This window comes from Alosa alosa, chromosome 19, assembly GCF_017589495.1.
Source record: "Alosa alosa isolate M-15738 ecotype Scorff River chromosome 19, AALO_Geno_1.1, whole genome shotgun sequence".
NCBI classification, from domain to species: Eukaryota; Metazoa; Chordata; class Actinopteri; order Clupeiformes; family Clupeidae; genus Alosa; species Alosa alosa.
Genome location: NC_063207.1, coordinates 17,922,306 through 17,944,069, shown reverse-complemented (window position 1 = coordinate 17,944,069; position 21,764 = coordinate 17,922,306). Strand labels below are relative to the sequence as shown.

At 44.7% G+C, this 21,764-nt stretch overlaps 3 protein-coding genes across 6 annotated transcripts; 1 reads left to right on the top strand and 2 right to left on the bottom strand.

Annotated features, from left to right (window-relative positions):
* Positions 1–2: 2 nt before the first annotated feature.
* zbtb24 (zinc finger and BTB domain containing 24) lies at positions 3–10,947 on the bottom strand. 2 transcript variants are annotated; one of them, XM_048227307.1, is made up of 7 exons: positions 10,886–10,947; positions 4,127–4,183; positions 2,708–3,719; positions 2,417–2,584; positions 1,960–2,127; positions 1,672–1,753; positions 3–1,473 (listed from the first exon to the last, which is right to left on the bottom strand). In XM_048227307.1, exons 3-7 carry the CDS (start codon positions 3,690–3,692, stop codon positions 486–488), a joined length of 2,391 nt encoding a protein of 796 aa, XP_048083264.1. In that variant the 5' UTR covers positions 3,693–3,719; positions 4,127–4,183; positions 10,886–10,947; the 3' UTR covers positions 3–485. The 2 variants fall into 2 exon arrangements, with proteins under 2 accessions (XP_048083264.1, XP_048083263.1); XM_048227306.1 differs by lacking the exon at positions 10,886–10,947 and having other exon boundaries at positions 4,127–4,418.
* ddo (D-aspartate oxidase) lies at positions 4,829–12,648 on the top strand. 3 transcript variants are annotated; one of them, XM_048227310.1, is made up of 5 exons: positions 4,829–4,862; positions 10,507–10,750; positions 10,926–11,034; positions 11,462–11,638; positions 11,865–12,648. In XM_048227310.1, the coding sequence occupies exons 2-5, from the start codon at positions 10,579–10,581 to the stop codon at positions 12,424–12,426; spliced, it is 1,020 nt and encodes a 339-aa protein (XP_048083267.1). In that variant the 5' UTR covers positions 4,829–4,862; positions 10,507–10,578; the 3' UTR covers positions 12,427–12,648. The 3 variants fall into 3 exon arrangements, with proteins under 3 accessions (XP_048083267.1, XP_048083268.1, XP_048083266.1); XM_048227309.1 differs by lacking the exon at positions 4,829–4,862 and adding an exon at positions 10,262–10,276; XM_048227311.1 differs by lacking the exons at positions 4,829–4,862; positions 11,462–11,638 and adding an exon at positions 9,544–10,276.
* A 12-nt stretch (positions 12,649–12,660) lies between these two features.
* LOC125283843 (uronyl 2-sulfotransferase) lies at positions 12,661–21,624 on the bottom strand. Its single transcript, XM_048227308.1, has 8 exons — positions 21,051–21,624; positions 17,572–17,615; positions 17,020–17,175; positions 16,449–16,528; positions 16,109–16,262; positions 15,116–15,213; positions 14,422–14,579; positions 12,661–14,151 (listed from the first exon to the last, which is right to left on the bottom strand). The coding sequence occupies exons 1-8, from the start codon at positions 21,271–21,273 to the stop codon at positions 13,904–13,906; spliced, it is 1,161 nt and encodes a 386-aa protein (XP_048083265.1). The 5' UTR covers positions 21,274–21,624; the 3' UTR covers positions 12,661–13,903.
* Positions 21,625–21,764: the final 140 nt, after the last annotated feature.

The window sequence follows — 21,764 nt, the reverse complement described above, 5'->3', positions numbered from 1 at the left end:
TCAATGAAATGTAGTATAATCATGTTGTTGATTAATGACAGAATATGGCTTCAGTTTAGAGGTCTTTACTTTTCTAATGTATCCCTGATCTTTTATTAAAAAAAACCTTTACAGCCAAAACATATTTTTTCATCTCACTTCTTTCACATATAGAATAGGCAACTTTATATAAAAGTTTTGCCACTATGGGCACATAGAACATTCATAATACATCCACAACAATGAAGAATACAGATTAAAACGAAGAGAGAAATAAAATAGAAATTGGTTGTTGATTAGGCATTTTTGTGTGCAACCGGCACTGAAGGTTCCTTTAAAGGAAGACATCATTACCAGTGACCCTGTAGAAATAGTTTTTACACTGGATTTCATTTCCCAGTTTTTAGCTGTTTGCTTTACATGAGCTCATGCTGCCGCTGGGGACGAGGCTGGTGGTGTACACCTGGGTCAGGTGTTGGCGGCGAGGCTGATGGTGTACACCTGGGTCAGGTGTTGGGGGCGAGGCTGGTGGTGTACAGGTAGGAGACGTTCCCTGCCTGGATCTGGAAGGTCTGGCCCTGGATGTGGTGGCTAGGGATTTGCTGGCTGGTCTGGCTGATGCAGATGGGCTGTCCGGCCTGGCTGCTGATGTGGATGGCCTGGCTCTCCCTCTCCCCCTGGGTGGGTGCCGTGGTGTCTGAGGCCACGGTCAGCTGCGGCAGGCCGGCGTGGTGGTGAGGCTGCGGCAGGAGCTGGGTGGCGCCGCCGCGTGGTTGAAGGAGCTGTAGCGCCCCCTGGCTGCCTGGCTGGGGCTGCGCCTGGGCGTGCTGGTGCAGCTGCTCCATGGCCTCCTTGGTGAGGATGACGTGCATCTGCTCGCCGTGCCCGACGCTGCCGCCAGCCCCTGTGCTCACCTGGCCCTCCAGCATGCTGATGGTCTGGATGTGTGCTGCGGAGGGGTCACCTGTGTCCTGCGTCACCAGCATGTGGTGCCCCGACGGCTGGGTGAGCAGAGTGAGGCTTTGGGCGGCCTGGGGATCACTCCCGCCCCCCGCTCCGTTGCTCTCGCTCGTCGTCGTCGTCGTGGTGATGATGCTGATCCCCGACTCCTGGCCAGGAACAAAGTTGATGTTCTCCACGTCGCCTGTTACCACCAGCTGAATCTCCTGCTGGTCACCCCCAGCGGGCACCTGATAGGGCTGCAGCTGGATGAGGCCCCGCACGTCGTCCGAAGCCGAGCCCGACACCCCAGAACTCAACACCACCCCTTCCCCAGGGGCCTCGTGGGTCTCCAGGGCCGTGCTAGGGTCGCGGGGCCACTCCTTGCTGTGGGTCTTGGCGTGGACCTTGAGGTTGTCGGGCCGAGCGAAGGACAAGCTACAGACAGAGCAGCTGAAGGGCTTCTTACCAGAGTGTGAGGACACGTGACGCCTGTGCGCGCTCGCATCTGAGAAGGACTTACCGCACACGCTGCACACGTACGGCTTCTCCCCCCTGCACAGGATGGATTAACACACAAAACAGCATGTAATGCATGAATTAATACCAGAGCAAATTGGTTACAGTATTACAGTATTTGTAAACAGGACAGTTAAGTACCGGTATTCACTAAGATCTTTTCCCTCTAGATATGCAATCTATATCTGTTAGTAAGACTGTTTGTATCTGATCAGTCAAGTTGAAGTTGCTCACCTGTGGATTCTGATGTGGGTCTGAAGGGTGCTCTTGGCTGTAAAACACTTTCCACAGATTTCACACGTGAAGGGCTTCTCACCTATACAGAACAAGAGGTAGGTCTATGTCTGCTAGCGTAATACTTTGCAAAACGTTGACCCTTTGGCTAATGAATTTCATTAACCTTATGCATTATTAGATAATAATTAGACGTCTAAAAGGATTTTTATTTCTTGGCAACAAAGCATTTTGTCAAAAAAAGAGTATCAAAATGTGTCCTTGGAGAAAATTCTTGGCAGTATTTACCCGTGTGAGTTCTCAGGTGCTTCTTGAGCTGGGCAGCGTCCAGAAAGCGTCTTTGGCAGTGGGCACACTCAGGCAGTGACTGGCTTGTGTGAATCCTGTAGTGGCTCTTTAGCTGCCGCTTCTGGGTGAAACTTCGTCCACACTGGTCACAGCTGAACAACTTCTGCTCTAGAAGGGAAATAAGTGTTATGGGAAAGAAAAGGTAGGCTGGCAGCAGCAATCTATCTTGTCAGCTTAATTTTGGTATGTCAATTGGGAAAAATTTACCAGATATATTTCCTTTGAAACCAACCAAGTTTATTGTTATCTGTACCCATTAGCTCCTGTACTCAATTCATAATGATGTTGACCACAATTGATGCAAAGGAAATTGGAGAACTGAGGTGTGAAATAGCAAGACACAAAAGATCAAAATCACTTCATTTTTCACATGTAGCTGTACTGAGAGTAGGCCTACCGGTGTGCAAGTTCATGTGCTCCTGTAGAGAGTGTTTGGTTGACAGGGCTTTTTTGCAGATGGTGCAGACATGAGGCTTCTCCCCGGTGTGCATCTGCTGGTGGATCAGGAGGGTGTGTTTCTGAGTGAAGTCCTTTCCACATATATGGCACCCATAGGGCCTCTCACCTGCCGCACAGAGGCAAAATATACACCGAATCAATAAATCTACAAAACCCAAGTGTATAACAGGACTACTGTTGATCTCTCAAGACACACACCACACACCGCAACCCCTGTCCAGACTCTTACCAGTGTGGATCCGTTGATGCACCTTCAAGAACACATGGTTCTTAAAGACCTTTCCACAGTCTTCACAGCGGGCCTCGGTGTCGGGATACTTCCTCTTCCTGCCTCTCTTCCCAGGATGCCCTGGTTCAGACGCTTGGTCCCCGACCCGGTAACCGCTCAGCTTCACCGGCCGCTTGATCTTACGCTTGCTGTGGCGCAAGCCATGAGTGGACGGGACATAATCGGCATCGTCTGGGTCTTTGCCGTCATCTCTGGGTGACTCAGACAGACAACGCTCGCTGACCTCACCTTCATTCCCAGGGTCGTTTCCTCCATCCTGACCGTCTGTTGCCTTGGCCTCACTGACAGACATCTGATTGGATTCGGCTGAGATGTCATCATCCACAACTGTGTCTGTCACTTTGGTGACAACTGCCTGTGTGTTCTTTCGAGGCCGCCCTCTCTTACGCTTTGGTGGGGCCTGTGCCTCACAGCCAGACTCCCCTCCATTTTTGAATGCTCCATCTGACTTATTCCTAAATGCCCCGTTTGAGTCTTGATGACAGCCGACAGGCACCAGTTCAACACTGTCACATTCTGGCGAGGATACAGTTGCCCCCTCATTTTTTCTGTCTGCACATAGCAGGTCAGTGACCCCAAGGAAGCGGGCGGTGCTCAGGAGTTGCTCAGCGGCAGTCTGCTCCACACACACACCGGCACTGTAAATGAACTCCAGTACTGCCCCAAAGGCCTGTGCGGCTATGCCTTCCAGCTGGTACACAGCCTGGGAAGTAGTGGGCAAGTCAACAGCCATCAGCAGGGAGGAGAAGTATTCACTACTGGCTGCTAGAAGTGCTTTGTGCGCTTTGAAGTGCACTTGTTCCACAATGAGGGTGATATCACAAAGAATATCTTTTTTTCTCAGCATATCAAATTTATTCAGGATGGTGTCCTTGTGTGTCTTTGAATGAAAGGCCATCTTAGGTGAAGGTTGATGTTCAGACATTAGGTCATGTAAACACTAACGTTAACCCTATAAGGGAAGATTTCAGAACTGTTACCAATCAGCATTCATTCGCGAATTAAACGTTGTTAACGTTAACGTTACAACAATAGAGGACAAATGCACGACAGACTTGGCTTTGCTTGGTAACCTGTTATAACCTGACTAAGGAAATACGCAGACGTTACTAGTAGTTCCCTGAAAAGTAAATACATGTATGTATTAATTACATTATTTTAAACCAAGCGCCATGGTTTGTCTTAAAACCATGGCTTCCTAGTATCAATTTATGAAGAGATTCCCATCGATGTGCATACTTGTATCTTTACTATTTAACTATGTCAAACTACTTAATTCCCCGTGAACCTAACATCTACGGAAAACGACCAAGTATTCAACAAAAAGTAAATAAAGATATAAAGCTTTCAGGACCTTACCTTCCTTAAATAGCTCGTCACTCAACCATCGCGAGAAATGAGAGTACGACGTTTCTTCTATGGGAAATGTGAAGGACGAGAAGAGAAAAGACGATCATATCGCCATCGTCTGGTTACATGAAAAATTAGCTCCATCATTCCTTTGCAAAGTGTTTTTCATTCTTGATCAAAGACATTTGTACGCTCGGTTTTCACGCACTGTTGAAACCGCTGCTCCCGAGACCGAGGTGAAGTTAGTTTGATATTCGGATATTCGACATATTCTTTTTCTTTCTTTTTATTTTTATGGCGGAACAAAATTCATCTGGCGTTTGGTGGGTGCTTCGTCTCCCCTAGGCCTACAGTACATCGACGTAACCGTGAACTTCAGCGGTAGAGAACAGACATGGGATGGATTAAACTACGTGAACATATATTATATTTTGAACACTATTTTAACATTTTGATATCAGTAGGTCCATTTTTTATTTAATACAGTACCAAAATTATTGATGACTTATTGAGTAAACAAATGGCAGGTTTGTCCGAGAGCCAGATGCAGTTCCCAAAAGAGCCATAGGTTCCCGACCGCTGCCCTAGTGCTTCTCCGCGGAAGAACCGAATATGCAACTTTCTGGTCCCGGACCGAAGAAATCCGGATGTGACTCAGCTGAAGGCCTCGAAAATGTAGTCAGATTGTAGTTTCTAAGAAGACTGCAAAACGGTCTCCCGACTTGGCTTTGTTGCTGCTGAAATTGTAAATAGCCTACCCTTGGGTGAACTTGCCTATCAGTTCGACTGGCGACCCACAGTTGGATTAGCAGGTTCCCCCGAGCAGTCTGCATTGCTACACTGAGGGCTTTTCTGTCTACTGATGTTTTACTCAAAGGTCCAGGTGGTCCACATATAGCCTTCATGCCATTTCAGCTGAAAACACTTTTCATTTGTTAACCTACTTAATAAACGTATCTTTATTAGTGTCAACATTACAGTATTTAGGCTATGTTAATCTCAAGCCACTCTTGCAGTACAGCACAGCAAAATCTATTCAAAGTGCAGTCCGAGGGATATTGTCCATAAAACGTTGTTAAACTTAGCCTATAGGCTAGGATACATAATCACATATTTGGAGATGATTTGAAGTGGGCTCATATGCTTCCATAACGTATTGATGTAAGAAAGAGAAAATGTGGTAAGGCCTATGGCATTTCTCATATCTCGCAGATAATTGGTAGTCCTGTTTTGCAGATGGTTATTACGCATAATAGTTTAAGCAACAATAGCAATAGCTTGTCACTAATAACGACACAAATAGACTAATGAATGTTCATTTAATGAAGTTTCAACATTGTACAGTTTTCCTACATGTATTCATGTTCCAACACAAGCCTACATGTATCCATCATGTTCCAACAGAATAAGTACATGTTGCGAGCTTGACGTTGTCATACTCAAATTCTAGTCTCAAAGTCAGAATATGAACTTCCCGTGGGGCGGGACTAAGTTCGGAATGGCACCCAAGCTAACACGTTGCACCAATTCTGGGCACATGTTGGATACGTGTAGGTTCATGTAGGTATATGTAGGCTGCTTATAAAAAGGCAATTATTCTGATACATGTAAGTAAGGCGGGTGGTATGACGTTCGGTTGGTCGATCGGTTGGTTGATCAGATGGACGGTCGAAAGGTTTTACGCACGATTCCCGCGCCATAGGGTGGCGCTATCAATATGCGGGAGACTTGGAATGTCTGATATAACACCAGGCGCACAATGCACTAGGCTACATGATATGAAATGCCTAGGCTAAACAACGTGAAGATATTTGTTTTCCATCCGTGAACAAGTATTTTTTTTATTTGCATGTGTTGCAGGCTTAGGCTATCAAAAAAAAAAAACGAATCAAATGAACCAAAGGCTGGCCTAGGGTTGCCACATTTGATTTGTGAAAATCCGGGACATTCATTGCCAAGTTATGATTTTGATTAATGTTAAATGCCTATAATTCATAGTTATACTAAGCCTATTACTGGTTTTCAATAATTACTTATTAACAAATGCTGCAAATGTTATAGGCCTACAGTAGGCTACTATAGCCTAGAAATCTAGACGCACCCTAGCGGCATTTGCTGCCAGGGCTAGTCTAGCAACTCTCCGTTGGGTTGTGAGCTCGAAAAATTAAACTTCTATCAGGCTAATCAAATCGTGTATAGAGTCGTTAGGCGGGCTTAACATAATGATTGATGGCAGAGTTGCAACGGTTTGGCTTGAATTCCCTGCTACTTGAAACAAAGAAGATGGATGTTGCTGTTGGCAAACAGTGTGACACGAGTTAAGCTTTTTTCAAGTTGGCAAAAGTTTGAACTAGCCAACTAGCTCCGCTGGTGGGAAAACGCATGAGACTCATAGCGCTGTCCTATTGCGTGCAGAGGGGATTTGAAAGACAACCTATTATCCCGCCCCTCGGACTGAGCACTGCGAACGGTGAGTGCCCAGACCCTACATTTTAATGTGGGTCTGGCTCGTCAGGCTAGTAGGCTACTGATTATGCATTCATTGTCACTTTAAGGTTGCTGAGTTTAAACGGTTCTTATAATGCCCTTTCACCTGCTCTTTTAAATAAGGCTAATCCATTAAACATTAACATAGGCGTGCATAAATAGACACTAGGTTGTGCTAAAGCACTAGGAAGTTTACCCTTTATCAACGAAAATGCCCTTTTGAAACTTTTTTTTATTATTATTAATATTATTAAGATTTTACTGAGGTCGGTTTTGAAATGATCTTTTGAAAACCTGAGCCATTAAAAACGACTGAAACAATGCCCCGAAATGAGCCACCTCCTTGCGCACACCCGACCAGCCTATCTCTCTTCCTTTGTCACGTGAACTCGCGCGGTCGCGCGCAGGGCACGCCAGATGCGCAGCACCATAGCAGTTCAGTAAGCTTCAGATAGCAGGCATGGTCGCTGACAGGCTGCTTCTCTCGTGCCCCATCAGCCAGGTAACATACAGATCAAGCAAAATCTTACAGTTTGCCCTCTAAGCCCAACATGTAATAATTTTGTTGTGCAGTAAAATGTCTCATTCAGCACCAAACAAGCATTTTTGCCTGTTGCCTTTTCTGTTGTATAGGTTTTGTTAAATTAACCTAAATTAACACATTTTGGTCTCTTTATTGTCTTAATTGTATATTGATTTACTAATTGCCGCACAAGTCAAATTTCATTCAACATGTGCATGTAATTTTTTTTATAATTAAGTGTTCCACGTGCGCTAAAAAGTCATAGGCCAGCGCTACGACCATATCCGTACCCGCAAAACGGCAAATACATCCTACTTCGAAAGGAATGACTTAAGTGCATTGTGTTGCTCAACTTTCAAAGAAAAGCACAAGTCCAACTTCTCTAAAGTTGACGCCAACGCCGATTCAAACTACCGCTCTTCGTTCGCCATAGCCACCTTCCTTGTTGTTCACCGTCGCAGGGACTGTCGTTATCCTGTTAAGCCCGCCTTAAGACTCTCTAACAAAATAGAGCTGTTGTGATTGGATGGCGCCCCACGGCCAGCCAATAGAAATCCCTATGGTTTGATACTAGACGTACAGGCTGAGCAAATTAATTTGCCGCTGCTAGGGTGCGTCTAGATTTCTAGGCTAGTGGTACAGCCTACTGTGTATCTCCTTTTCTTCGCCGCTGGCCCTGATTTGATTGTAGGCCTATATTCTCCTCCGTCTCGCCACCCATTTTATCAAACCAAATCGAACCGTAATTTCTTACTCTCTCCAATCTGTTGCCTACCCGCACACACTCACTCTTTTGGACATGCTGCGCGGGGCCGGTAGTTGCTAGCTAGGTGATGCTGATGGTTAAGGTAAACTTTCGTTTCGCAGGTCTGCATTAGGCCTACAACCAATCACAGCTGGATACAATCAAGATAACTTAAGAAAAATAGTAGGCTAGGATTGCCGGAGCGGAACGTAGGTGCTCCCCAAGGCTGTGTTCTGAGTCCACTGCTGTACAACATCTACACACATGACTGCAAAGCCAACAGTAGTCATACCTCCATCATCAAGTTTGCAGATGACAAGATCATAAGAACTCAACTCCCTGCTCTACAAGATATCTATTCCAGAAGAGTACTCCTAAGAGCCCAAAAGATTCTGAAGGACTCTTCTCATCCTAACAATGGATTATTCCTACCGCTGAAATCAAGAAAACGCCTATGTAGTCACAAAGCCAGAACTGAGAGACTCAGGAGAAGTTTTTTTATCCCCAGGCCATCCGAACTCTGAACTCGCACTATACTGACTTTGCACTCATTCACTCCTCAGCACTCATGACCCCCCACACACACACACACACACACACCTACATGACTTTTAGCACTTTTACATCCCTCTCCCTATGCTACAGACCTTTTTATTTTCTTATTTCATCACACGTCAAAACACACACACACACACACACACATATCTGACTTTCTCCAACTTTTGCACATCTCCATAGAACTTTTTATTTATTATTTTTGATTTCTCCTCCATCTATCTACCCATGTCCTTGATTGCCTAGCCTTTCTGCCCCCCACCCCACCCCCATCCCCAACACACACACACAAAAAACACACACACTTACATCATCACTGTCATCACCTCACATACATACAGCACACTGCTTGCTACAGTAAGCCTCCTCTACATACTTGCTGCACACTGCCCCCCCCCCCATACACAGCACATTGTCTTCAGGATCTTCTCCAACACACATCCTCAACATACTTACAGCACACTGCCCTCACCTACCCACACACACACACACACACACACACACACACACACACAGTCACTGCTCCACTCCCCTCCCACCCACACACATATCTTCACTGTCATCACTCACATACATCATACATACAGTACTCTGCTTGCAATAGTAAGTCCCTTCACCATACTTGCAGTACACTCCCCCCCTACATACACAGCACATTATTTCATCAGGAAGCTTCTCCAACACACATCCCCAACATACTTGCAGCACACTGACCCCCAATACACAGCACATTGTCTAATGAGGAACCTTCTCCAACACACATATTGCACACTGCCCTCTCCCCACATACACAGCACACTATCCCATCTCCCCTGTCATCCCCCCAACACACACACCAAGACCCCTGGCAGTTGGGTTAGCCCCTTGAGCCGTGGATCTGCCCAAGGTTTCTTCCTTGGTAAGGGAGTTTTTCCTTGCCCCTGTTGCTCTTGGGTGCTCCTTGTTGGTGCCCCCTGCCCAATCCCAATCCTCCCCCACCTTTCTTATGCAGCCCTTGCCACTTAATCTACTAAACCCCTTCTACTGCACCCCCATAAATGCACAAATAGGCTGACACCAGACATAATTTCACTGCATTTCTTACTTCCAGTAACTATATGCATGTGACAATAAACTTCCTTGTATTCTTGTATCCTTGTAGGTTTTATTGAAAGTGAAACTAGGGAATACTTAAAATAGAAGTAAAAAAATAGAAGTGCATTTGCACCAAAAAATGGGACATTTGCTGTCCCGGAAAAGATTATCAATTTTCCGGGACAGACATTAAAAAGAGAACAATCCCGGGAAAACCAGAACGTGTGGTAACCCTAGGCTGGCCTTGTATTAGGCTAGGTGAACTTGGCTATTAAATGGGAGACTTTCTGTGGCCCATCTGTAAACAATCTGGGTCTTAAATTGCTCTGTATGCATTTCCATGTTTGCATTGCACTGCTATACCAAAAAATATTTGACTGGTGCGCAATTTTACGCACTGGGCGCACCTTGAAACAGTGTTTACCCTATTTCAACCCTTCCCATAATGTGTAAGGTAAATTGTGCTTGCTAGTATGATTAGTTTCTTTTAACTTGTCGGCCATCCAGCCAGCCTGGTCATATGACCTATATTTTGAAGGAAAATTGACTGTGAGCCACAAGTGTGAAATCATGTGTGTAAGCCTATATAAAATGGAGAGTAACGTCACCAGTCGAAATAACGGTACCCCCCGAAGCTCACGGTATAATTCAAACACTGATTTTTAGACCAATAGTGGCAAAATATTGGGCAATTTGTCTCCGCCAGAGAACCGAGCAAAATGCCAGCGGACCGCCAGCTATGACCGACAGTGGTCTGCAGCCTCTTGCTATCAGGGTAGGAATAAACAGCCTGGTTACACAATTGAACTTTGTACAGCCAGAGTTCATGAATGAGTTTCAAGTCATGCTTGATTTGCATAAACGTAGGCATTGATCTCAATTTATACAATTCTGTAGATTTAATTCAGGCATTGATATATTGCCCTCCATAGCATGACAGTTATGGCATGTCTTCATGATTGAACACCATTTGATCACACTATCCTACCACATTTATTTTCACAGTTCCTCAATCCACCAGATGGTGGCAGAATATTAGTAAATGCCGAGTCTTCCGAGAGTCAGTTGGACACCACAATGCAGTCAGTGAAAGTTGTGGTTGTAGGGGCAGGAGTGGTGGGCCTATCCACGGCGGTATGCATCGCAGAGACCCTCCCCCACTGCTCAGTGACCGTCATCAGTGAGCGCTTCACCCCTGACACCACCAGTGATGGAGCCGCTGGGATCTTGTTCGCTTCTCAGTTTCCAGGTAGCAAATATTTGGAGGGTCATGGGTTTTCTGTGCCACCTTTCCTAGCAGCTGTTGTCCAGTGTATCTTGTCATAGTATCCTATTTTTTTTTTAAACTAGATGCCACATTTTTTTTAAATTAGATGCCACATACCCTGAATGTGAATAGGGGTCTATGATGTTTCTCTTGACAGATATTCCTCTGGAGCAGCAACAGCGGTGGTTCAAGGAAAGCTTTGATCACCTGCTGGCCATCGCCCAGTCCTCCAAGAGTGGTGAGACGGGAGTCATCCTGAGCTCAGGGTTGGTCAGCAGACAATTCTCATCTTCTTTTGTATGCTTCTGCAGTCCAAGATAATAAGGTTATAAACGTGCTCCTTTAAAGGTTTATGTTGTCTATAGCACCTTTAAATGAAGAATTCCTGTCATCAACATCGTTGTACCTTCAAAACATTCTGCAAAGTACAGCATACACTTTAACATATAAGAAATGGCACTTTCAGTGATTTATATACTATTAACCTTAGGGGCATGTAAATACATTAAATTTAAGTATTATATTGTTTTGTATTTGTATGTCGCTTTGGACAAAGGCGTCTGCCCATCCCATAACCATAATGCGGAAATTCTTATAGCCTTTGTCTTGTGGAAACGTACCACTTGGTGGATCATTTACAGGCAGTAGAATCATTTAGGGAGTAGTTTTATAATCTCAGTCATGTCTATGAAGGTGTCAGGTCTTCAAGGAGGTGCCCGCTGATAAGAGGCCATTCTGGGCAGAGCATGTCCTCGGCTTCCGCTTCTTAAGCGACCGTGAGTTGAAGAGATTCCCTGATCACAAGTTTGGGCAGGCATTCACTACAATCAAGTGTGAGTGCACCACTTACCTGCCCTGGCTGGAAAAGAGGTACAGGCTCTACCTCAGAGAGAATCCCCAAGTGGCGGGTTACCTTTTCATGCAGATTAATGTTCTGTCCCAAACCTTGTTACACACGCTGCTCATTATGGTCATTAGCTGTATCCTCTGCACCATTGATTTGACATTTACATCAATCAGTTTATCTTTTTGAGTTTGATTTAACATGAGATTCTTAAAGGGGTTTGGAACAAATTATCGCAACTCTCTTGTGCAGATTCGGCAAAGCTGGCGGTAAGATCCTGAATGGGAAGGTCTCTGATCTCCAGCGCCTGGCTGACACCTATGATGTCATTGTGAACTGTTCGGGACTAGGAGCTCACTCACTGGTGGGGGATGCAAAGATGCACCCCATTCGTGGGCAGATTCTCAAGTTCCACGCCCCCTGGGTGAAGAACTTTGTCCGTGATGGGGATGGCCACACCTACATCTACCCGGGGGTGAACAGCGTTACCTTGGGGGGAACGCGGCAGGCTGGAGATTGGCGTCTAGAGGTGGACGTGGGCGACAGGGAGGGCATTCTGGAGCGCTGCTTTCGGCTGGAGCCGGCCCTTCATGGTGGGAAGGTGGTGGGGAAGTGGGTTGGCCTGCGGCCGGGAAGGGAGAGCCCACGGGTGGAGGTGGAGTGGCTGAGAACAGCAGGGGGCCAGGAGGTGCCGCTGGTGCACAACTACGGCCACGGGGGCTTTGGGGTCACACTGGCATGGGGCACGGCCCTGGATGCCCTGGGGCTGGTGAGGCAGTCTCTGCTGCAGCATCCCCCCATGGCCAAGCTGTGAACAGAACGGACTCGGCTGTGCGAATGGTAACTAGGTAAACAGATGTAAACATACAAATACTGTTTAATGCTAATTCCTAAATCTTTCATAGAATATTTGTCAAAATATAATAAGTGTATTAAACTGTTTGACCAGATAATCTACACTTTTCTAATCAAAACGATTTAAAGGAAAGTTAAAAAGGAATTGTGATTTATTTCAATAAATGTTCTTTAACACCAAGCAGATGTCACATTTCTTTATTTCACATTGTACCCTCAACTACGCAAATCACATTTATTTGTTCACATTGCTATTTGCTAACACAATTCCCCAGTTGTACATGTAATTTCCTATCAATATGAAAATATGAAAAATAACTGAAAATCAATAATTTACATTTGTATTTTACACAAATCATACTTTTACGGGATAAATTCCAACAGCAATTTGATGACCAGTTTTCTCAAAGCTGCTCTTTCAGCTGCCCTGTTTTTTCCCCTTTCATGTGAAAGGTGACAGAAAGATTACCTGCAATATATTAACACTGACTGATCTATTGGTTTTGGCCACAGTTAGCAATTAAATCCAGGCGTTCCTTACTGCATTCAATGGTAAGCCTGTGTTGGAGTTGACATGAATGACCAGACATGTATGACTCATTTAAGAGATCCAACTGCACATGGCAAAAGCCAAAGTGGGAAACAAAGAGCGAATTGTAAGTCTCCCATCTCTCCTCCAGTACTGACATGCAAGTAGAGGAGAAAGGGGACATGATACCAAAACAAAGTGAAGGCAACACATTCACCAGTGCCATTGATTTCAGAGAGACAGAATATTTACAGGTGAAAAGGGTTCATATGGTTGCAAAATTATTTCAGGAAAGTCATCTTTTTTTCTGACTCCTTTCTACCCCCCTTCTCTTCATAATAAGTTAATAATAATACTGTCACTTAAAAACATTTACCTCATTTTGGTCAATTAACCTTTAATTCAAGCCACAGACAAGACATTCTGAACTGCTAAATGACAACTGCTGTTAATAACTCTACAGAAGTTTTTTCTAAAGTAGGGTTTTAAAAGATTTAGCCCTGTTCACCTAAAAGCCAGTTCTGTTTTGGAGACCATCTGGAAATGTTGTTTTTCAGCTCTTCCCTATTTTCCTCATCCCCTGATGAACTCGAGAAGGAATTCTGACTACAGTGTAAACAGTTTCAGCATCCAGTTACAGCTGGAACGACCTCTGTTCTTTCTCCCTAGTGAAGGCCCTATTCTGATGTCACTGGATAACAAGCTAAGGCAGAAATCAAAGCAGTGCATTATTACTAATGACAAGGCCAGCATGTCTGCAAAAACAAACCCATCCAAAACAGCAGAACAAAGAACAAGTTGTCTGGTGTATTTGAAAATGTGTTCTTCCGTATGTCTGAATGGTTCCCTCTGATTGTCTGATTGGTTAGTCCGAGGGTTCTTGAATTGGTCCTCTGGACTGCTTATCTCAGTTGTGTCCTGCATCGTCATCGTCCTGCTCGTCTGCGTGTGCTCTGGGGGCAGGGTTGTAATGGTGGCGTGAGGGTCGTGGCCCAGACCGCAGTCCGATCTTCCTCTTGGTGAGGTGGAACAGGTCTCGTATGAAGTTGTAAAAGATGTACTCGTACTCCATGCGCTGGTACAGCACCTGCAGGGCCTCCAGGCTCGGAGTGTGCTTGCGAACGGTCCCTGTCAGGTTGCCCAGCTTCTTATACTCTAGAGATGAGACAAGAAGGTGAGAGGAGAGAAAGAGAGAGATGTGTGTGTGAGGGAGAGTTAAGACCGTTCTCTGGAAATGTCAATTTCCATATTATCTAAACAGGAAAAGGTAATAGAGCAATCATTAAATAAATCAGTACTTTGTGGTAACTGTGTGTTAAATTTCCACAGATTTCACAACTTTTAAACACACTCTTAAAAATGTTGAGACATCCTGCTCTTAGTCTCTGGGATGAGGGTGGGGTAGGACTGGAGAGGAGGACCCACCAGGACTCTTGTAGATGTTGAGCACGTCAAAGAAGAAGTGCGGCAGGAGGCGTTCCAGCAGCAGAAGCACGTCCTCCAGCTCCTCCAGGACTCCCACCAGCAGGTAGTGTTCCAGAACATTCTGCTTGGCCTTCTCCAGAGCCCACTCGCTCGGCTCCCTAGCAACAAGCAACAAAGGCACAATGTTTTTTTCCATCCAAGAAGCAGGGGAATCTATTACAGAACAACCAAAACCTGTGAATTGCGTAAATATTTAATGTTTCTCAATAATATGTTAAACCTTGGTAAAACGCTACACTGTAAAAATCTGTTTCGAGCCTCCATGAAAAGTATTTCTGTCGGACAAAAGCTGCTGTGGATGAGCTGATTTCACAGTACTGTCTGCAGTGCAAGCCGTGGCGCAAATCTTCCACTCACCTCAGATGCCCCAGCAACCGAAATAAATTCAAACAACTTCGGCTCACCCAGGTGATAAATCTCCGGGGGTAAATTCGTTTTTATTGACCTTCTAATTAACAGTCACTAAATATAAGGCGCCACTCATGAGTTTTGGCTGAGGGTGGCTCTGGCAGTGGAGAGGACTTTGGCACGGAAAGGTCTCAGACAGCTTGGCGAGGGGTCTGAAGACACAGGGGCCGATGCCTGACTAACCTGAGAGTCAGGTGTTAGGGGAGGATTTTTGTATGAGTCTCACCTGCATTGCGGATGTTGTCCACAGAAGTACGGGATGATGTAGAAGAGGCGGGGGTTGGAGCACTCGGGGTAGTTTTCCAGGATACAGGTGTTGATGTCCTGAGACAGGAAAGATGGAGACGGTGTTAGCACAGAGGTTTCAATTAATGCTTGTTAGAGTTGCTGAAACCTGCTGAATTGAACAGACTTTCGTATTGGAATCATCACAGGTTCTACATAATGAATTGTTGGCCCATTAGCCTTACATTGCCTTATGCTTCTTCTGGTGCAAAATGTTCAATATGCATGTAGAATCCCTTGGTCTTGTCCAAAAGGCCTTGTCTTTGCCTAAACATAGCATACTTGAGGCAGACTGCTATTATAATATATGAACATGAGCTTGCTGTGTAATTCTACACATCACCACAAGGGGGTGCAGCAGCTGAGCATGTGATGTATGGAGGCATTCAGCCCAGGAGCTGCCACAGCACTATTTCCTGCCCAAAGCAAACACAAGCAGGCTCCAGAAAAAGACTCCTGGGACATGAATACCATCTATATGAGAAACATCACAGGAACCCCTTGTCGTCAGAGTACCAGATCATTTGTGGTGATGGCTTTCAGAGATTTCCAAGCAATTTGAATGAAGCCAACAAGTAAACATAATAATAGAAATATTTTCTGACATGAGCAACAGGGATTACATTCATCCTCACGGCTAAATTAAAAATAAAAAAGCAACCGAGATGCAAGAGCAATCAACTGTGGAGTGAAGCATTTTGATCTTACAGTACTTCACCACTAACCCAATACTAACAATGATGGCATATGTCCCATCTCCTGTAAAAGCCATCTACAAAATCTATGAATGTGCTGGAGGCAAAGCTTAGGGTTTATCTGCCTCTGCATATACGTAGAACAGTGGGATGGAAAGACAACTACTGGTCAGTAAACTCTCTAGGCCATCTAGATGGTCCTTGTGCGGTTGTGTGACAGCGAGGCCGGGAAGACTCACCAGATATCTCTCCTCATCCTTCATCCCAGGTGTCCGCACCAGGTGGTTCTCCTCGCCACGCCAGTCCCCAAAGCGCCGGAAAAAGTAGTTGGACAGGAAGCGGTTGATTGGGTCTCTGATGATGTTGATGTACACCGGCTCATCTATCCTGAACCTGTACAATACAGGCCTGAGCATTTAGTTGTGAGCTCCAATGTCAACAAAGCAGACTACAATACAATACCTGTAGAATACCAAATGTCTAAACTTTAGCATGATTAAAGGAAATGAAATCAATATTTTAGAGGACAGTCACAGAAAACCTCAAGAGCTGTCAATGATTGAAAAATCTCTGGATAACCTGGTGAAGTTGAGAAAGTGTACATGTCGAGTGTACAGGAACGGCTGTGGTATCTCGGTGATGTTCCTCATGAGAGTCGCCTAAAACCAAACCAAACCAAAGACATATTACAGACATGTTATACTCACTCTTACACCTCAAAGTCACACAGAATGATGGAAGATGTGAAATAAGACAGATAACCTTTTTGTTTTTATGGTCTTACATACAAAACCTTTCTACAACAACTTGCATTTATATAGACCCTTATCAAGGCACTCAAAGAGCTTTACAGTGGAGGGAGAACCACATACCACCACCAATGTGTAGCACCAACCTGGGTGATGGCCAGCAGCCATCATGTGCCAGAACGCTCACTACACAACAGCTTGAGGTGGAGAGTGATAGAATGAATGAGCCAATTACACTTGAGGAGGATTAGGGGATCAGACTGAATGAGCCAGTTTGGGAATTAGCTAGGACACTAGCTGTGCCTGCCGTCTATGCTAGCCTGTGCCACTATGAAACAGATTCAGATCCCTCAGATAGGATAAAAAAATGGATTCCACTGTGCTAGAACTGATGTGTGTACCTGCTCATGTTTGGTCAGTCTGGTCTTGTTGTGGATGTCTGAGGAGACCAGAGTGAACTGGTGGCGGTCAGCCAGAATGCGCAGCAGCAGGACGATGGTGCGACTGCCACACTTCCCCACGCGGTTGTACACCACCCTGCTGGGGAACGGCAGCACCTGCAATACAACACACCCATCATAGGGTTACAAGACCATGAGGGTGAAAGGTGCACAGGCCACTTGGATACCAGATCCAGGGTCACCATTATCACAGTGCCACTGGGCCTACGGTGTCAAGCGATACTGGTCCACAGAAGTGGACCGATACTGAAGAGGTTAGAAATGAGTCATGCAACCAAGCATCCACTGCAACCCTGGAGTGACTGATATCAATTGATAAACATGCCAAAAAAAAAACAACAACCTGTAGTGAAGTTAGGTCTGTAGTAAGACAATATGACCTTGTGGTGTAGCAGGAAGATATTTGCAGAATTGTGCAAAGAGAGTTCGGCAAAAAGCCAGTCAGAGAAGAACGATGTTATTTTTAAATAATATGAGTGATGAGGCACTTACTTTGGGGGCTACGGGTCCATGATCATCTGTAAACGTTGATTGTCCTGTGAGGGAGGAGTGGACAGTTATCTCATGCTTGCAAGCCACCCCAGAGACTCATCATAATGTGTTTTTAAGAGACTCGCATCACAACGCACCGACCAAAGCAAAACATTTGTTCTGGCTCACAAAGACGTAAACCAAACATAACTATTTCCAAATGTTATTAGCATTTTATTCATATCTCTGCGGGAGAAATTTGTTGTAGACACAGAGATGCACAAAAGCTGAGATATAGTCCACAAAGTCATAATATATGATCTTTCCTTCACCTCACCAGGAGACAAGTTTATTCTGTCCACACAAAGCCAAAAACTACACAGGGATGCCCACTGGTTTCAAAATCATTTGTGTGGAAAGAACACCATGCTGATGATAGCATTCTGATCTTTCCCGTGTCTGACTGACCAAACAAACCTAGATTCCATATCAACTAAGAATGCTTCTCCTGAAATAGCATTATAATAACATCATCCCTATCTCTTAAGCTACTGAAAGAATAGTTGTATGTGTACTGGCCAGGGCTCTGGAAGAAGAATTTGGAGGACTACCCAGCCGTGTAGTATTATTAACCAGCAGTGGCCTTGGGAATGTAGTCAGCAAGGCTCAGGAATCCACCTCACCTTGCTTAAAAAAATATCTATCTTTGTTTTCTAAGACAAATAAAAACAAACAAACAAAAAAGAGTCACCAAACAATCAATTGAAGAAATCAAATTAATATTTTTTATCATACAAGTGCTGTCATATATGCATCAATTTAGCGAGTTTGAAAATGTGACTGTTTTGAGAGGTGTGACTGTTTTTATTAATAATTTCAACAGTGTGAGGTAATTCAAAAAGAACCTGGCACATCTTGCTCTCATAAACACATGAGATCTTGCCTGAGCTGAACTTCTGGCCTTTTACCTTCACTGTAGAGAGTTTTCTCCACTGTGCCCTGGCTGGTATGCATCATAGGGTTAGGGGCCCCACAGAGCACCTCTGTCAGGCTAGAGTCTGCAGGTAGAGAGGGGGCTTACCCTAAAGCCCTGCCTTCATCAACAGCCCACGCAGGGCAGACCCATGCTGGGGTCACTGAGCTCCAGCCTTCACTCACCCCTACCCCTCTATATCAGACAGGGCAGGGCATTAGACAGAGGACAGTGCGAAGGCAGTGTTGTTTTGCCAAAGACTCTCAGTGGTTCCTTAATACCGACTTGTTGATTTTCACAAGTAAGATATTTGGGTGGCGGATCTGAGAGGAATGAATCCTCATGATTCTGATTTAAGCCGGTTGGGAGTTCAGATGTGTGTGAGTGTGTTTGTGTTTGTGTGCGTGTGTGCGTGTTTGAGTGTGTGTGAGGGGGGCTCTCTGCTCTGAGTGGCTGTATTATATAATATCATTCAGCTTTCCTACAAGGGGTGGGATTGGGGGTCTAGCCTGTCGGCCAGGCTGGATTTTTCCATGGGTCAGTGGAGACTTTTCCGAAGGCACAGCTCTAAATGAAATCATTACTGGATCTGAGGCCGAAGACAGAGAGTTCACTTTTTATCTGGAGACTGCCCGAGACCAACAGGAAATGAGCTCTGATCTGGTTTACACGCCACATGCTTTGGCTGGCCGCTATGGGTGAATTATGCAGAAGAATGGAATCTGACATGGAATACAAAATCTGGTGCTGTTTTTTTATTGGTGTTAAGCGCACTAATGGAAGGAGACTGCAGGTGCTCCACTGACTCCGTCAAAAGAATGGAGTTCATATCGGGTGATTATGACTCACTGGTACACATTTCTACTCTGTTCTGTTCAAAGGATCATAAAAAATCCATTACATACCAATTAAATGAACCAACACATCAGTAACTGATTTTAGTGGTGCACAACGCAGATGGTGTTTGTACTTCAAAAGGCAAACTGTAATGCAAAATGATTCACAAACATGCTACAAGTAACACCACCATCACATTCTGTGAAACAAGTACGGACTCAATTAAATGCTTAACAGATTCTCCCTACAGTGATATAGTACACACAGAGGCAGTGTGCAGTAGTGGTCACTAGGAGAGGTCTTGTGTGTACTTCAGGCTACTGACAGCTAAGGTTGACCAAGGGTTTGTCCATGAGGGGCCACAGACATGGACAGAACCCAGGCTAGGTTATTTAGGGACAAACTGATGTAGTGCTTTGATGAAACCAGATGTGTTTGGTGAGTTCAAGCCACTGGTTGACCAGGGAGTCCAGAACATACACAGCTGTTTACACCTAAACTCAGAACGCATGCTGGGAGGTGTGTGTAAACTGATGGCACCTTAGAGTTTTAAGTGTTCAATGCAATTCAGTTGTTGTGATTGCCCTGATCCCATTGAACTTCAGCTGAGAGGAATTCATCCTTCACAAGAACAGACTTGGTTTTACTGTTGATCAGGGCAGACTGAGCACAGTTGAAAGAGAGGGACTGTTGAAACACCTTATGTCAAGTCTGATCTGTGGTGATGCTGCACATCTCTACATTCTGGGCTAAAGAAGGCCTGAATCATTTTGCATGGTCAATGGTAGGCCACTGTAATATATATTGTATAAATTATGTTGTTTCTTAGGCTCAGGATTAATTAGAACTGAAATCAAAAGATTGTTTTGAATGGTAGTAGGTCTATGTTTAGCTGTAAATTAGTTAGGCAGCTTTCCTAACCACACAGTGTTTCCTCTGTGGTGCTGTTCCATCTGTACCTGACACTCCTTGCATTTATGAGGTAATTGTGGAAAATATCAGCTTCCTAAACAGATTGTTATAATCACTTTTTAGTAGACAAGATATAGAGTTCCATTATGATACATCATGTTTAGTTTTCTGTGTGGATGGTAATGCAAGAAGGCAACAGCCGACTGGACCTACTTGGTAGACTACTACTAGGCTAATAACCTAGGTTATCTAATACAAATCACAATGCTTGCACAATGCTTGTTTTCTTTAACCTAGGCCTACTATTAAAAATAATAAATATTTGCTGGTCTATTATGTCATTTGATGAATTAGGAAACTATCTGAGTTAAGGGCCAACAATTTATGAAGAGCTTAACACTGAAAACTTTTGTCTGATTCCCCCTCACCACCTTTTTCTCTCGTTTCTCAGGTGAAGAAAACGGAAAGTCGTGCATAATACCTTATTTGTGGTGGCCTAACATATCTCTGAAGTGCTAGGCTAGTAGCTTACAGCCAAACTCTTCCTCGTAGCCCACTTGTGGTCTACTGTGCAGAGCTAAAAATATTAAATATTCTGCGCGTACAGGCTACGTGTACCTACAGTCCCCAACACAAACGACCCTTTATTCAATAAAACGTGATTTCGTCACTTCGAAGGGGGCACCGCGGCCCACTGGAGCTGGCAAGTTTCATAACAAAGATAGGCTAGAATTATGAGCAGTTAATCAAATTAAATAAATATTAAGTTTATTCTTACCGAAATAATAGCGGATGTCTTGGAGAAGGTTTGGAGGACCGCCGTTTAGTTGCCAAACAAGTGAACCCAAACAGAACACGAATAGTGCTGTCAAGCAGAAGCCGAAGTCGCGCCGTGAGATTCGGAACAAAATAACGGCCAGCCAGTTACCCCTCTTGTTCTTCCCTCGGTTGTGGTTTGCTTGATGTTTATGAATTTGATTGTTGCCTATATTCTTCATCATATCATAATCATTTGGAGTCGTAGTCAGTGATGGTCCCCATTCGAAAGCGCCGGAGATGTTTCGCCGACATCAACGCACCTAGGCCTACTGTCCGTCGAAACTGAATGACATCTAACCTGACGGTCAACCTCGGTAAGCGGTTGCTCTCGGTTTGAGAAACTGAAAAGTTCCTTCATCATTCACTATTCAAAAGCGATGTGGCGGTGTCGAGTTTCAAATCCCAGTGGATAAACCAGATGACTCAAAGCGCACAACTTTTGACTCGCCTGGAGAAAGGGAGACACCTTCTGGCGAAGTAGGCGAGTTCTCACCTGGACTTCTGTCAAGAAGAGCCTTCAGGACTTTTGAAGCCGACTGAACATGTGTCGCCTACCTACGCCTGATCTTGTTAATAAAAATGGGTATGTTTCATACCAGATGTTGCTGTGAGGCAAACGTTTCTGGTTGTTCAGAAGTCACAGGTGTGATCTAGGCTACTGTATAATGTCATA